The following is a 15,011-nucleotide window of genomic DNA, read 5'->3' on the forward strand; positions in this document are numbered from 1 at the left end:
AATAGGAGGGATTATTTTGAAGATACAATTTTAAGCAGAGTCGAGGGAAACACTAATCTATTTTGAAGAGAAAGTAAATATAGATATCTTTTAATTTACCCTGTGTTAAATTAATTAAACCCATGGTGACCTGGAATATTATAATACAGACACACATTTAGAGCCTGCAAAGTGGCCCGGCAGATTGAGATTCTTGTATGAAGATTGTATGGCTGGAATACAATTCCTTGATCCCACAAGTGGCAGGAGGGAACTGACTCTTGTGAGAAACAACTTCTGAGAGTGGTCTGTGCTGTGGCATGCACATAGGGCACCTGTACATTCTCTCTCTCTCTCTCTCTCTCTCTCTCTCTCTCTCTCTCTCTCTCACTCACACACACACACACACACACACACACACACATACAAATTAAAAATAAGAAATTCATTTAACCTACCAATTTTCTAACCTCTGAGGCACAGCACAGTAATACGTTATGCTACATGTTCAGCTCTTACCCATGATCCAATGGGTTCTGGAGCCTTGACATCGTGAAAGAATATTAGGAAAAGATAAAATTCAAAGCACAGCTTGACTGAGTGGGTATCACTTCCACTCTATCACCAAGTGGAAAAAACTTGAAGTCAAACCACAAGTTAGGGACAGTCTGTAAAGCTGCCCTGTTCTTAGAAATGTTTAGATACTTTCCAGATATGCAACTTGCACGTTAAGCCACAGACACCTTGGGTCTCGTGCTTTGGCTGGTTTTATGTCATCTTGACACAGGCTAGAGTCATTTTGGAAGAGTGAATCTCAACTGAGAGAATGCCCTTACCAGATTGCATATGGGCAACCCTGTGATACAGCTTCCTGATTGATGATTGATGTGAGTGGCACTACTGTGGTCCTGCTAGTGCTGCCCCTAGCCTGGTGGTCCTGGGTGCTATAAGGGAGTAGGCAGAACAAGCCAGGAAGAGCAAGCTAGTAAACAGCATTCTTCCATGGCTTCTGCATTAGTTCCTGTCTCTATATTCCTACCCTGTTTGAGTTCCTGTCCTGACTTCTCTCAGTTATAGACTGTGCTGTGGAACTGTAAACTGAAATCAACCCTCTCCTACCTAAGCTGCTTTTGGTCACAGTGGGTTTTTTTTTTTTTCCCCAGCAATAGAAACTCTAACTAAGTAAGACACTGATTTTCATGTTTCCCATTGACTCAAGAACTATTCTGAATTATAATGGTTTCTTTGACTGAAAACTTGCATGGTGATAGTCTTCCAAAGACTCTTAAATTTTACTTGAGATTGTGTTCATTTGTGAAATTTGTATAGTGAAGAGTTTAACTTCTTCTAGAGTCAAAAGGAACCTGGGACTGGTTTGGAGCATAAACTCTTCATTTTTCTCTATGGTGCATGTTTACTAAACTCCAAAGTTAATTATATGCTAAAAAAGGAACAGACACAGACTTCAGACTCAGAATTATCTATAGTGGAAGTGAACCTTAACAAAACTGTCTGGTCTAGTTTACTGGCAATTTAAGTGAAGACTCATACTTTGGCAGGATGGACAGTTTTCTAGGAATGCTAGGCAGCCTTAATGCTAACACTTCTGATTCACGTGAATAGGGTGGGTAGAGATGGGTTTGCCATTTTTTTGTTTTTGTTTTTGTTTTTTTGGTTTTTTGTTTGTTTGTTTGTTTGTTTTTGTTTGTTTGTTTTGGTTTTTTCTAGACAGGGTTTCTCTGTGTAGCTTTGTGCCTTTCCTGGAACTCACTTGGTAGCCCAGGCTGGCCTCGAACTCACAGAGATCCGCCTCCTTCTACCTCCCGAGTGCTGAGATTAAAGGCGTGCGCCACCACCGCCCGGCGGGTGGTTTGCCATTCTTAGAAGAGTGGTTTTCAATATTATTTTACATATTCATTTGGTTGTTTATATCTATCAATTCACTATAGAACTGGTTTAATTAGTATTGTTTGCACATATTGGGAGTTAAGTATATATAACTAGGAAGTATTGTCTTACTTGATCTGGTTGGAAGTTCAGTGTCTCCACTCATCTCTCCTCAATGTTTTCTGTTTTGCCATACTCATTTTTATTCACATTTTGTTTGCCTTAAGATAATGAGAAACCTATGCATGTGGTGGATGATGAGGACTTGGTAGACCAACATCTCATCGGCGAGCTGAGGAAAGAGTATGGAATGACCTACAATGACTTCTTCATGGTGCTGACAGATGTGGATCTGAGAGTCAAGGTATGGGCTCTTGCTGTGAGTGATGTGATGCAGTTCCTTGGAATATAAACTATGGTTCCTAGTGGTCAATGAGTTCACTAGATGTATAATTCAGCATAAACTATGCCATAGTAGTAAGGTTTTGAAATGGTCCTGGTATTTCAGTTGTATTACAAATTTGCATTCAGAAATGATCTCTTAGAAAAAGATTAGAGGTATCTTTGTGGATTTCTGGGGACCTCCCTAGCACTTTACTTCTTCCTATTCCCATGGGGTCTTCAATTATCATGGTCTCTTTTTCCTTGTTCTCCCTTTCCGCTCTTGAACCAGCTGGGATTTCCCACTCCCCTAAGCTCTCTTTCCCTTGAACTTTGCCCTTCATTACCCCCCTTCATGTCCACTTTGCTCATGTAGATCTCATCCGTTTCTCTGTCATTGGGTGATCCCTGTGTCTTTCTTAGGGTCCTGTTTTCTAGGTAGCCTCCCTGGAGTTGTGAGTAGCAGTCTAGTCATCCTTTGTTTTACACCTAGTGTCCTCCTATGAGTGAGTACATACCATGTTTGTCTTTCTGAGTCTGGTTACCTCCTCATTTAGGATGATTTTTTTCTAGATCCATCCATTTGCCTGCAAACCTCATGATGTCATTGTTTTTCTCTGCTGAGTAGTACTACATTGTGTATATGTACCACATTTTCTTTATCCATTCTTCAGTTGAAGGGCATCTAGGTTGTTTCCAGGTTCTGGCTGTTACAAACAATGCTGTTATGAACATAGCTGAGCATGTGCCCTTGTGGTATGATTGAGCATTCCTTGGGTATATGCCCAAGAGTGGTATAGCTGGGTCTTAGGGGAGATGGATTCCCAATTTTCTAAGAAAGCACCATATTGATTTCCAAAGTGGCAGTACAAGCTTGCATTCCCACAAACAGTGGAGGAGAGTTCTCCTTGCTCCACATCCTCTCCAGCATAAGATTAGGTTGAGCTGAACTTAGCCCAGTTATGTGACTCAGACTGAATCCTTCCATCACACAATGCTGTGAACTTATCAGACACTAGTTAAATGACTGTAGTAATCTAATCCCTGGGAATAAAAGAGAAGGAGGAATGCCTTCCTTCAAAAACCCTGTACCTACCACAGATCCCATTGTGGAAAGTCCTGATTTAAGATTAAAAAAGACTGCAAGGATTTTCCATCGACTTTCTTTCCATAGGGACAAAGTTTCTAACCCATCAAAAACTGAGTTATGCAGTCATAATAATAATAAAAAAATAGCTAGCTTTTATCACCACTTTCCTTGCACCAAGCACCTTGCTCAAACCTACGCAATCCTTGTCTTAAAGATATAAATTAAGTACCAGTATCTTGTTTCACAGAGAGAAAAAAAAACATAGTCCCAGAATGGGTAAGTGCCTTGTCCAAGTTGATCTGGCTAGAATTAGATTTCATCCCTACTGAAGCTATACAGACCTCATTGTCTTCATCATTCCAGGATGCTGACATTATGAGAAGATGTTGGGGGAGGGGTGCTGTCTGCATCATCAGATCAACTGGCTTGAGCTGCAGTATTAATGTGGTCCTGCAGAGAGATCACTCCATTAACGTGTTCCACTTATGTTGTCTCATCTCTCACAGGAAAAGTTGGACTAGGTGATCTCTAAAATGAAACTCCATTGAGGCCAAGTTGTAAGCCACACTCAGATGGCCCCTCATATTGGTTCTGCTGAGCAGGGCCCATATCCACATCAGGTGACTTTTAAAAGTACAAGTATCTGGGATCCAAGGAAATGAACTTCCTTGTCTTTAAGTTGGATCCCAACCTGTGTCTGAGAACATGTGAGCAAACACGTCCGAATGTTAAATGACTCAATAAAACAGGATTTGATGGAAAAGTCAAGTTAAAAATTCTAGCATGCCACGTCATTAGTTTCTCTATATTAGTATACTGTTATCACTTCTTTGGTTGTATCATAAACAGGAACCAGATTAGTGCTAGGCATATGGGAGTGAATGTAGAGTTTGTATGGTAGGGAAGATATGGATTGTTTTTAGTAAAAGAAATCAAGAATAATTCTTTATAAATATACCAATTGCTTCTCAATGTCCTGATTTCAAGCAATTGGCAGAGAGTACTATTGTAAAAAGAGCATTTATAAATCATCAAACCCTCTAGTCTCCAAATCAAAAAGTTTCCTCAGACCTCACTGGAAGGTATAAATGATATGAACCCCATGCTTTCTTAAATAGCAATACTATGAAGTGCCAATCACGATGAAGTCTGTGTTCGATCTGATCGATACTTTCCAATCCCGAATCAAAGACATGGAGAAGCAGAAGAAGGAGGGCATTTCCTGCAAGGAGGACAAGAAGCAGTCCCTGGAGAATTTCCTATCCAGGTACATCATCTTTGCATTCTCAGGAGAGGCTAGCGCCATTTTGCCTGGAATGAGCTCAGAACCAAAGAAACCTGGCACTTTGCCTGTGCTTATGGGAGTGTGCTCGCCTATGCGTGAGCACTCTGTCTGCTGGGCTTAGTCGTGAGTGTCTGGAAATGGTTCTAGTTGCAAGGCTCCAACTATGACGGTTGGTTTGGTGATATTGGATGGGTCTCTTCTGTTCCTTTTTTTGGCACAGAGCAAATTCAAAACTTCCATGAGGATTGCTTCATACAGTCAGTGAATCTAAGATGCTGTGAACATCTTTTCTTCATGAGTCTACTTCTGTTTCCAAATGGGATTTGATATACTGTGCTTGATTTGCCACATCCTTACAACAAGACAATGAAAGTCTCACTAGAACCCTAGAAGTAGAACTCCTCTTGACCTAGCTCCAGAATCCCCTGGGGAGTATTGTGAACTCACAGCCCTTTGACAGCAAGGAGTAGGAGCATCCCCCAGAGAAGAGAGTAAGAAAAGCAAAATGACCATTTTTTTTTTTCTTTGCTCCATGCCTTTCCCAATGTTGGGTGAAAATTTCATGGGGACTTGGAGGCCCTAAGAGAGACGATATTGAAAAATACACTCGCAACAAATAAAAATCACAGAGACCTCAATATAAACACCATACCAGCTGCACTTCATGCCTGAGAGTCTCCCGAAATGAAGCAAACATTTGCTGGAGGCTCAGTGTGAAATGTGTGTCATATGGGCTGAATCTTTACACATTGCCTTATGTTAGTCAGGGTCTCAGGAATTCAAGGAATAGGAAGCGAATAACTTGAATTCCTGCAGACCCAGGAGACTTGTGGCCCTTAGGGCATAGTGTCTCATCTAAAGAAGGTATGATTTATCATTCATATGAGGATTCTCTCAGTAACACATCCATTATGTTGACCCTGTGCTTCTCAACTCATCTGCTTTAAAAATCTTTCCACTATAAAATGAAAATAATGGTAGAAGGGGCCCCTCCTCCACCTGGAGTTGCTGTATACTCATCCATGTTGGTACTAAGAACTTCACCTGGTATACATTCAGATGTAAAATGTTGCCCATAGGTTCTCGTGTTTGAATATTTTCAAATGCTCCCCCCCACACACAATTGTGTTCACTTAGATTTCAACTTGTGCTGTACTTCCTAATTATTCAATTACACAACCTCATTGTAGTTGCAAGATTGTCATTACACCAAATTCTTTTAACATTTACAAGAATGTGTGTGTGTGTGTGTGTGTGTGTGTGTGTGTGTGTATACATGTTTACTTCCAGGTCTTGTGCATGGTGTCATAATCTCTACAGGTCTGTATTACAACTGCTCTGTCGTGTCTAGAAAACTTACCTTGATGTTAACCCCCTCCTCTGAACTTAAAATCTCCCTGCACCCTCTCTCATGGTAGACAAAAAAAATCCCACTAACTAGCTGAAGAGAGGTTGACACTTCATGGCTGCTTGGAGAATGAGACTCAGTGGTTTTTAATGGTGACCCTTGATGGGTCAACCAGACTCCTGGGCAGGCCCCACTACTAAAAGTAGCTGGACAATGCAAATTGCACTTAATGGCTTAAAAAAAAATATACTGGAAGTTGACTGGGTAGGAAGTTATGGGTGGGAGGGTAAACCTGGAAGAGTTGGAGGGTAGAGAATATGATCAAAATATACTATATGAAATATTCAGAGAATTAATAAAATATCTTAAAAATTTAAACAGAGTAAAGCATTTCTCAATGGCAGAATAAAATAACCCTATGTTGAAATTCTGCCTTTCCCCATTCCTTACTCTTTGATCATGAGATATTGGGCTGATTTTTTAACTGCCTTGGGCTTCAGTTTTCTAATTTGCAAAATGATAATAATAAGTGTTCTTGTTCTTAAAATCACTGTGAAAAAGGTCATTGAATACTAAAAGTAACAAGGGGCTGGAACCTAGCACAAAGCAAGTAACCAAAAAATGCTAGCTATTACAGTATTCCTGCATGTTGTTCAGGCCCTGTACCACACATAGTCATCAAGAGAAACTCTGTAGACCATTCGGAATTGCAACTTAGGCAAAGAGAAAAAGGAAAAAGAAAAAACCCTGAAACCGTGTGTGTGTGTGTGTGTGTGTGTGTGTGTGTGTGTGTGTGTGTGTGGAGTTCTTTGACTAAGCCAGTCCCTAAATGGCAATTTTCCTTGAGTTTGCTGACTTGTTGGTGAGATGTCACAGTCTGGTTTCAACTGACCAGCCCCTGAAACCAGTCTGGTCTTTAGCACTATACTTTATGCTATAATTACCCTTCCCTGAGACAGAAGCCCCAAAGAGTGGGCAAATGCATACTACTTTGGTATGCCAGTTAAAAGAAGCAAACACATGCAGACTGTGTAGGGTTTCATTGACTGAGAAGCTGAAGTGACAGAAGAACAATTTGCCCCCAAATGGGGACCTAAGCAGGGTCACAACTCTTGTCACAGACAGGCCTTGGATATTATTTCCTTTAGTGCCTTGGGCTGGTGCCTTGGATCCCTGTGCTCAAAGTCCTATCATTCCCGATGGGAAGCAACCTTCTCTGGGTTGTGTCTGAGACAGGGCGTCTCATCCCTCTCCCATCAAAACCTCATTCAGTGGCACATACAGGTAAACAAGTCAAAACAGACCTCACTAAAATAGCTCAATGGCTCCATGGAGGCAGGAGAGGCTGGCCTGGTTAGATCCTGGCTGGGGGCCAGCTCTGGTCTGGCACTCCTCCTAAGGAAGCAGGGAAATCCAGAGACCAACCATGCTGGAGATGCAGCCGCCGCCGCCGCCGCCACTGTCCCTTTCCCAGGGACCTCTGGACTGTCTCATATGCTCCTTTCCCTCTGTCTGTGCCAAAACATTCATCTCCTTATCCTCAGTGGAGACTTGTTTTTCTTTCCCTTTGAAGAAAAACAAGCAGAGGAAGCGAATGTAATGTCACAGCAAGCAATTCTTGGCAAGGCTTGGGAGACAGGCATCCATTCAGAGCTTGTATTTCATTAGACTATTATTTCCCCTCATTCACCAAAACCACTGTTCCCTTCAAGGGGCCATTCTCTTTGGGGTCGAAAACTCTCATGTTCACGCTGAAGCTAGACAGGGTGTAGGGCGAGAAACTATGGGCTCAGGGATTGTGAATGCCTGCTGGTTGCCGGCACCTGAGGCAGAAAGCAACACCCCTCCCCCCAAACCTTTCCAGTTTGAGACAACTCCATTCAGCTTTTCCTTGGAAGCATACTTCACACCACACTGGGGGCCCTGAGAGCATGACTAAAGCATCATCATCCTTAAGCCTAAACTTCGGTGCCACCTTAGATTTACTAGTTGGGCAAATCAGTCCTTTCTTGATGTCTCTCCCATCATTCCGAAACCGGGGGGGAAATAAAGCTTGCTTTTTTGAGCCTTAGTGAAGAACACTCACTGAGGAGTGAAAGTGGGCTTTAAGATGACACACTGACACAAGGATCAGATCGATTGTCATGTGGCACAGTGATGTCCAAGGTATGTGAATGACAGGCTTTTAAACTGGGAGCTACAAATGAAGACACCATTTCCCAGATCCATGCCATTGCATGGATAACATACTGACAGGTTTTGTAATTTAATTTCGTAACACCCCTTTGAAGTAGACACTGATATTTTCGATTCCAGAAATAAGGGGAAAGGGAGGGTTAGTTCAGTTGTGTGACACGCACAAAGATATCCAAAAGTTAGTGATGACAAACTTGAATTCAAGTTACCACATATAAGATAAAAGCTCTATTAGTGCGCCACGACAGCCGTACTAACAGCAGAAGCTGGGTTGGCCAAAAATCCCACGGCTTTCCACCTCCTAGGGGCAGTTGCATTGGCTTTTATTAATGATAATGAGACAGAGATGAGGCCTTACATTTACCTCTAGAGTAACAACTGGCTGCTAAGGAGAGGACACAGGCTTCTGTTTTTCTGAAACCATCTTTAACTCTTTTAATGGCTTTCCTGTTCTTTTTGCTGCCACAGGCATCCACTTAAAATTTAGCAGTATTCTTCTAGCCTTTTCTTGTTTGCATTCTTGTAGCACGAATCTTAAAGAGTCTTATTAATAAAATCAAACCTGAGGCCAGGTATTGGGGTGAACGCTAGAAGATCAGAGAGACAGAACAAGCCTCAGCTTCCTCACCTCGCTGTTCCTCAGCTGGTCTTATTTCCTCAGACTGGAAGCCTCTGAGTCCTCATCCACATGAATCTCAGCTGAACTGTGCTGCTCCAAAGCCTAAAAGCTTAACCAGCCAAATGCTGCTAGTTTCTGGTCTTCACGCCTTTATATCTTTCTCTTTCTGCTGTCATTCCCTGGGATTAAAGGCGTGTGTCTCCATGCTGGCCGCATCCTTGAACACACAGAGATCCTCCTAGCTCTGCCTCCCAAGTGCTGGGATTAAAGGCATGCGCCACCACCGCCCAGCTTCTGCTATGGCTTGCTCTGACCCATTTTCTAGCCACCATTTTTGGCTCTGTAACTGGTGGCTGTCTGTCCTCTGACCCCAGATAAATTTATTAGGGTGCACAATATTTTGGGGATCACAATACCACCACACATTCTCATCTCCCAGTGCCTGCCTGCTGAACTCCACAGGCACTCTGCTGGGATCTCCCAGTGCCTGCTGAACTCCACAGACACTCTGCTGGGATCTCCCATTCTCTTCAGCACTCCTGTGTCGTCTTGGTTTAGCTGCTTCCCCCACAGTTTTGACTAGTCTTCCTTGTAACTGAGAGCTTCACTTTACCCTAAGTGACCTCGTATTGACCATGACCCAACACACCATGCAGGCATACTGTGGGAGGGTTCTATGGGCCAGGGATTTTTATTCTGGGAATGGAAAAAAACCTAACAGCCAATGTCGCTCTCCTTTCTTACACTGGCCTCTGTTGTCCGAAGCTGTCACAGCAGCCTTGTACATCTTTTCCAGGTTCCGATGGAGGAGGCGGTTGCTGGTGATCTCTGCCCCTAATGATGAAGACTGGGCCTATTCACAACAGCTCTCTGCCCTCAGTGGTCAAGCATGCAATTTTGGTGAGAAGGAGGCACCTCCTTTCTGCTTTCCCGTACCACTCTCTTTCTGGATAATTCTAAACTGAAACAGAGCCTTGGCTCATCCAAATATACGGCAATCCAGATGTAGATGCACAGACATGTATTCTATCTATTAAATGTGGAGTTGCTTTCAAAGGACTGTTTTAGTCAACTATAGGTCCCCTCACCTTCTTTGCATGGTCTACACTGGAAGTATCTATTGCTTTTCTTTAATTATTTTTCATTTCCTTTTAAACATGTCTCAAGATGATGATATACAGGCACTGATAGGTAAATGGCGCTGGTGGCAGCTCTGGTTACTGGCAGAAAAGTCACGAGCCACAGCTACAACTACCAGAGTTACAGAGTGCTTTATTAGAAGGAAAAGGAAGGGGGAGGGAGAGAGAGGGGAGCCAGGTCTGAGGGGAGGGAGCAGAGCAGGGTACAGAGAGAGAGCAGAGAGGGAACAGAGAGGGTGAGGTCTGCATCCAGCTTTCTAAGGCACACATTGCAGATTGCATGACCACATATTTGCCAGCACCCCCTGATGACATAAGGTGCAAGACCCACAGGAGTGAGGGTTAGGATCCTAACAGGCACCATCGTTTATCTGATACTTGAGTACTGGCTACTAACACTGGGTGCTTCTCCATAAATTGATCTTGTTCTGGGAATTAATGAAACAGAACTTTTTTTTTTTTTAAGAGACAAAATGTCACTATGTAACTTCAAATCTTCCTTCCATGTTCTCCTCTGTGCTAGAATTATGGGGGTTCTGAACCCTATTAAGTCAAGTCAAGAAGAAAAAAGAAATGTTTCTTTTCTCCTTGTTGCAAATCCCTCAATGTTTTGAAAAGTAATATGGCACCTTACTTACTAAACATTAGGGTAACTGAAAGCACTAGTATTGTTTTTAATCCGGCACAGAAACATATGCACAGTCCATAGAACTTATTACTAGGTTCAGTGTGAAATGGGATGATGGTGAAGTCAATAGTGCCAATGTGCAGCTGTGGAGAGAACACCCTGAGTCATTAGAGGTATAAAGGGTTGGCTTGGTCATTGATTTAAAAATGCATCATTACAACATTCCAAATCAGGACAGTTTTGATTCTTCCAGTGGGAAGAATCATATCTACAATCATGGTGCAGCTATAAAATTGCACTTGATTTTTGAAGGCAGGGTCTTCATGTGATTTGTGAAGCATTATCAGGACCTGGCTCTGTGATATGGCCCAGTGCCTCTAAATTATAAGCACTTTTCAATAGTAAGATCTGAAGTAACTCAAAAAGAAAGCAAAAAGACAATTCAAGAACTTCTCACTTATCCTCCATTCATCCAGGCTAATAATTTACAACTATTAACATAGAATATTTGATTATATCAATATTCTGAATTGTGTTTTAAATGAGTCGGAGTCATCAAAGGTACTAGTTGTGAAAGATGTTCTTAGGGCAGCCAAGGATTCATCACAGTAAAAATGTAAATCAAAATGAATCCCACTTTGGTGGCCCATATCTACAATCTCAACATCAGGAGGCTCAGGCCAGGGGTTTGTGAGTTCCAGGCCAGCCTGGGCTGTGGAGTACCACCCATATCAAAATACCAATGATAGCAAACAAACTCATGGCTTGCTCCCTTTCCATAGATGCCTTTTCAAGAGCTGAGAGGTGGCTTGTCTGGTTTTGATTCTGGCACAGAAAGCCTGTGCCACTTGAGTGCAAGCAAAACCTTTTGTTACTCACAGGAAATGTGAACAAATCATGCTTTCCAGGAGTCATTAGATTCATGATCATCCCTTCTGAAAACATGACTCACTGGTGTTTGGAATAGAATGCTTCATCTTTCTGGGGGTGGGGGGGAGATAAAGGTGGAAAACCAAACAAAACTGTGGGAAACAGCATTTTGCCTTGATTTTTGGCTCCTCCTTATGGGAGCCCTCCCACGTAGAAGCTTTTCATTTTCTCCCCGGGCAACAACATACTCCACCGATAGATCTATCGTTAGCTCCAAGCTATTACCCCTGCTAGCCGCTTCATCCTGATGTTTTCTTTCTGAATCCCTTCGCATGCTTTTCATCTTCAAAAGAATTCCAACAGGCTATCAAGGCATGACCTTCCCTCCCTTGCTGAAACCTTAGCTGAAGATGGGAAGCAAGTTGTGTTTGCCTGGGGTTCCCCTAGGCATGCTGTGTGTGAGTAAGAACGTCCAGTCAAGTGAAGTACCAATCCTGAGACTGAGTCTTTAAACATCATGCACCTGGTTTATGTGGCTTTTCTGAGGGCAAGTTATCCATAAAAGGTGTCAAAACTTCAGGTTTAAGGTTTTTTTTTGTTTTTGCTTTTTCAGAATATCAGTCATTGTGCTGAGCTCATGTTAGGTATTTTACTACCAAGAGTTTCGTATTTGGGTATTTTATAGAGAGAGTCATTTTAACAGCAAATTCTTCTGTTTCAGCCCACCTGCCTCACATGCAAAACCACCTGATTCTTGCTAATCTTAAAATCTGTAACTGGTCTTTTCAGTTTTAAAAACGTTTCCTATCTTTGGGAAACATCGAAAACAGATTATTCTACTTGGCATTTCTTGTTCTGTATTCTTTTCAAACTTTAATTGACTTGAAAACTCACCAGTTGTCATGTTGTGGGAAGTAAAAGCTCTTTTCAGATCGTCTCCTCTAATTTTGTGGCTTTCTTCTCCTGTGTCAGGTCTGCGTCACATAACCATTCTGAAACTTTTGGGCGTTGGAGAGGAAGTTGGAGGTGTTTTAGAACTGTTCCCAATTAATGGTAATGTTTCATTATTTTAAAGCATTATGAATTAGCATTAATTTTAGTTAAATCATGTTAAGCTATATGCAAGCAGAAGGTGTACCTCAAAGGACAGTGTGTGTGCACAAATGTGCTTGTGTCAGGGCCGGGACTAAGGACTAATCTTAGTTTTGATACAAAATTATTCAAACTAACAGTAAAAAATATCTATTTTTATAATTAAAATCATGCTTTTTGTCTATAATGAGTTTAAAGGTTTCAAAGTGTTTTATATCATTTAATCTCATGATTGTTTGATGAGGCTGTATCTACTTGATTTCCTTTCAAGAGATAAGGAAATGCAATAAAAGGCTCAAAGAAGCTAAAGAAAATGACTACAGACTGAAGGTTGCAGAAGGGGTAGCCAGCCACTCCTTCCTCCTACTGAAACAAATGCTAGCGTATGAAATAGTCGGCACAGTGACAGAGTAGACCCCCGAGATAGCCTCAGCTCCCCTCTCCTCTTTTTTCTTTTCACACATACTACTAATTTAGTTTCAGTCACTGGTTTCCAATACAATTGGCATTTTTCACCCTGGACAACAAAACAAGCTTTCCGCTGTTTCTTGAAAGGAACATGGGAATGCCAAGAAGTAAGTTAATTGGAAGTGCATGTAGAAATAGAAACATCATTGTTTGTCAGTGACAGATTGTAAAGATGATGTTGCAGGGTTAAATTAAGGCCTGGGTTCTGTGTTTTGCAACATTCTCAAAAGAGATGCCTCATGTTTCATAGTTTGACACTAACAACCTTGCACAACATGGCATGTAATTTCTAGTTGGACGCTCCCAGCAGACAACTGGATTTTGAGTTAAAGAGAGCAGGTTCGTGGGTCTTCTGCTCTCACAGTGGTTTCCTCTGGCTTTGTTACATCTATGAGCTCTTGACTCTTTAATCCACTAACAACCATTCCAATGCTTTTACAGGGAGCTCCACTGTTGAGCGGGAAGATGTGCCAGCCCACTTGGTGAAAGACATTCGCAACTATTTCCAAGTGAGCCCTGAGTACTTCTCCATGCTTCTGGTTGGAAAAGATGGGAATGTTAAGTCTTGGTATCCTTCTCCTATGTGGTCGATGGTCATCGTGTATGACTTAATTGATTCCATGCAACTTCGGAGACAGGAAATGGCCATTCAGCAGTCATTGGGTATGCGTTGCCCAGAGGATGAGTATGCAGGATATGGTTACCACAGTTACCACCAAGGATACCAGGATGGCTACCAGGATGACTACCGTCATCATGAAAGTTACCACCATGGATACCCTTACTGAACAGAAATATGTAACCCTATTCCCAGCCAGTTTCCCCTTCATCTGGTAAAGCTGCGTGTGGCCAGCTACATAAGGGAAGTCATGCATACTCTACATTCTCTGCCCTTGTCTTTCAATGTGCTTTCAAGATTAAAGAAACAGTAAACTTTCCCTTACTCATGAGCTGTTATTAAGACATTTAAAAGAATTCTCTAACTTGAGAAAGGGAAATCTGGTGCTAAATAATTGTACTGAAAAGGAAAATAGGTACTATTTCTGTCTTCTCTTATAATAGCTATATGTGATATGCAAATTTCTATAAAGTGTTTATACATTTTTCATCATTTTGTAAGTAAAAACTATGCTAAAGAAAACAAAGATCACAGTATAGATGTTTAAAGAAAACATCTGCATAGACACAGAAAACAGCAGATGGCTTTTTTTTTTTTGTTCCTTTTGAGACAGGGTCTCTCTGGGCAGCTCTGACTGATCTAGAATTCACCATGTAGATCAGGCTGGCCTCAAACTCACAAGGCCCATTTGCCTCTGCCTTCCAAATGTTGGGATTAAAGACATGAGTCACCATGTCTGACTACAGATGGCTTCTTAACACTTGAAATGTCAGCCTAAAAATATTTACAATAGTTCTTTGCCATATGAAGTTCTTTTCTGAAACATGGTAACATTAGAGTAGTGATATTGGCCGTCTACTGTAAACCAATGTTTGTTATAAAAAGGCAATTTGTAAATTCCTGTCTAACTCTGTGACATTTATGATCTTTTCAGCTTTGGGGGTATAATACTAGAAGCAAAGGTTCTGTATTGATATTGATTCTCTGAGAGTGACTGCAGCCTTTCTTGGCTCTGGTGGCCTTCGTCTAGGGGACAAAGGTGCCAGATGGCCATCAGAGTCACCACTCAAATTTGCTGAAAGGAGTGAGTAAAATGAAAAATTTATTTAGAAAAAGTGAGAAAGATTCCTGAGAGTGGGAAGGAGTTCCAAAAGACAGAAAGTGGCTTTGGCTGTATGGAATACTGTTAATGGCAACTCTGAAAATTCACTTTAAGAAATAAAGTTTATTATTAAAAAAATATTGAGCTGTGTTTAGGGACTTTTTAAAGGTCTTGGGGCAGAAACTAGGCAAAACCTGAGCATACTGTGGCTGGGCCAATGGGAGCTCATACGCTCTGTTGACCTGGGACATGATCAAGCACTGTTTGCCCAATCAGAGGAACATCATGAGTTTCATCCCCCTCTAATC

The 15,011-nt window shown here is 41.7% G+C and overlaps 1 protein-coding gene across 2 annotated transcripts in view; it reads left to right on the forward strand.

The window, feature by feature from the left end:
• The window catches only part of Ccdc80 (coiled-coil domain containing 80), a 63,248-nt gene extending 48,950 nt beyond the window's left edge, over positions 1 to 14,298 (forward strand). For both annotated transcript variants that reach the window (XM_036203756.1, XM_036203758.1), the window contains 5 exons: positions 2,094 to 2,230; positions 4,456 to 4,604; positions 9,582 to 9,685; positions 12,395 to 12,475; positions 13,424 to 14,298. In XM_036203756.1, coding sequence (XP_036059649.1) covers positions 2,094 to 2,230; positions 4,456 to 4,604; positions 9,582 to 9,685; positions 12,395 to 12,475; positions 13,424 to 13,770 — 818 coding nt within the window. In that variant the 3' untranslated portion in view covers positions 13,771 to 14,298. The remainder of the gene's footprint in view (positions 1 to 2,093; positions 2,231 to 4,455; positions 4,605 to 9,581; positions 9,686 to 12,394; positions 12,476 to 13,423) is intronic.
• The last annotated feature ends 713 nt before the right edge of the window (positions 14,299 to 15,011 follow it).

This window comes from Onychomys torridus, chromosome 12 (assembly GCF_903995425.1).
Source record: "Onychomys torridus chromosome 12, mOncTor1.1, whole genome shotgun sequence".
In the NCBI taxonomy this organism is placed as follows: Eukaryota; Metazoa; Chordata; class Mammalia; order Rodentia; family Cricetidae; genus Onychomys; species Onychomys torridus.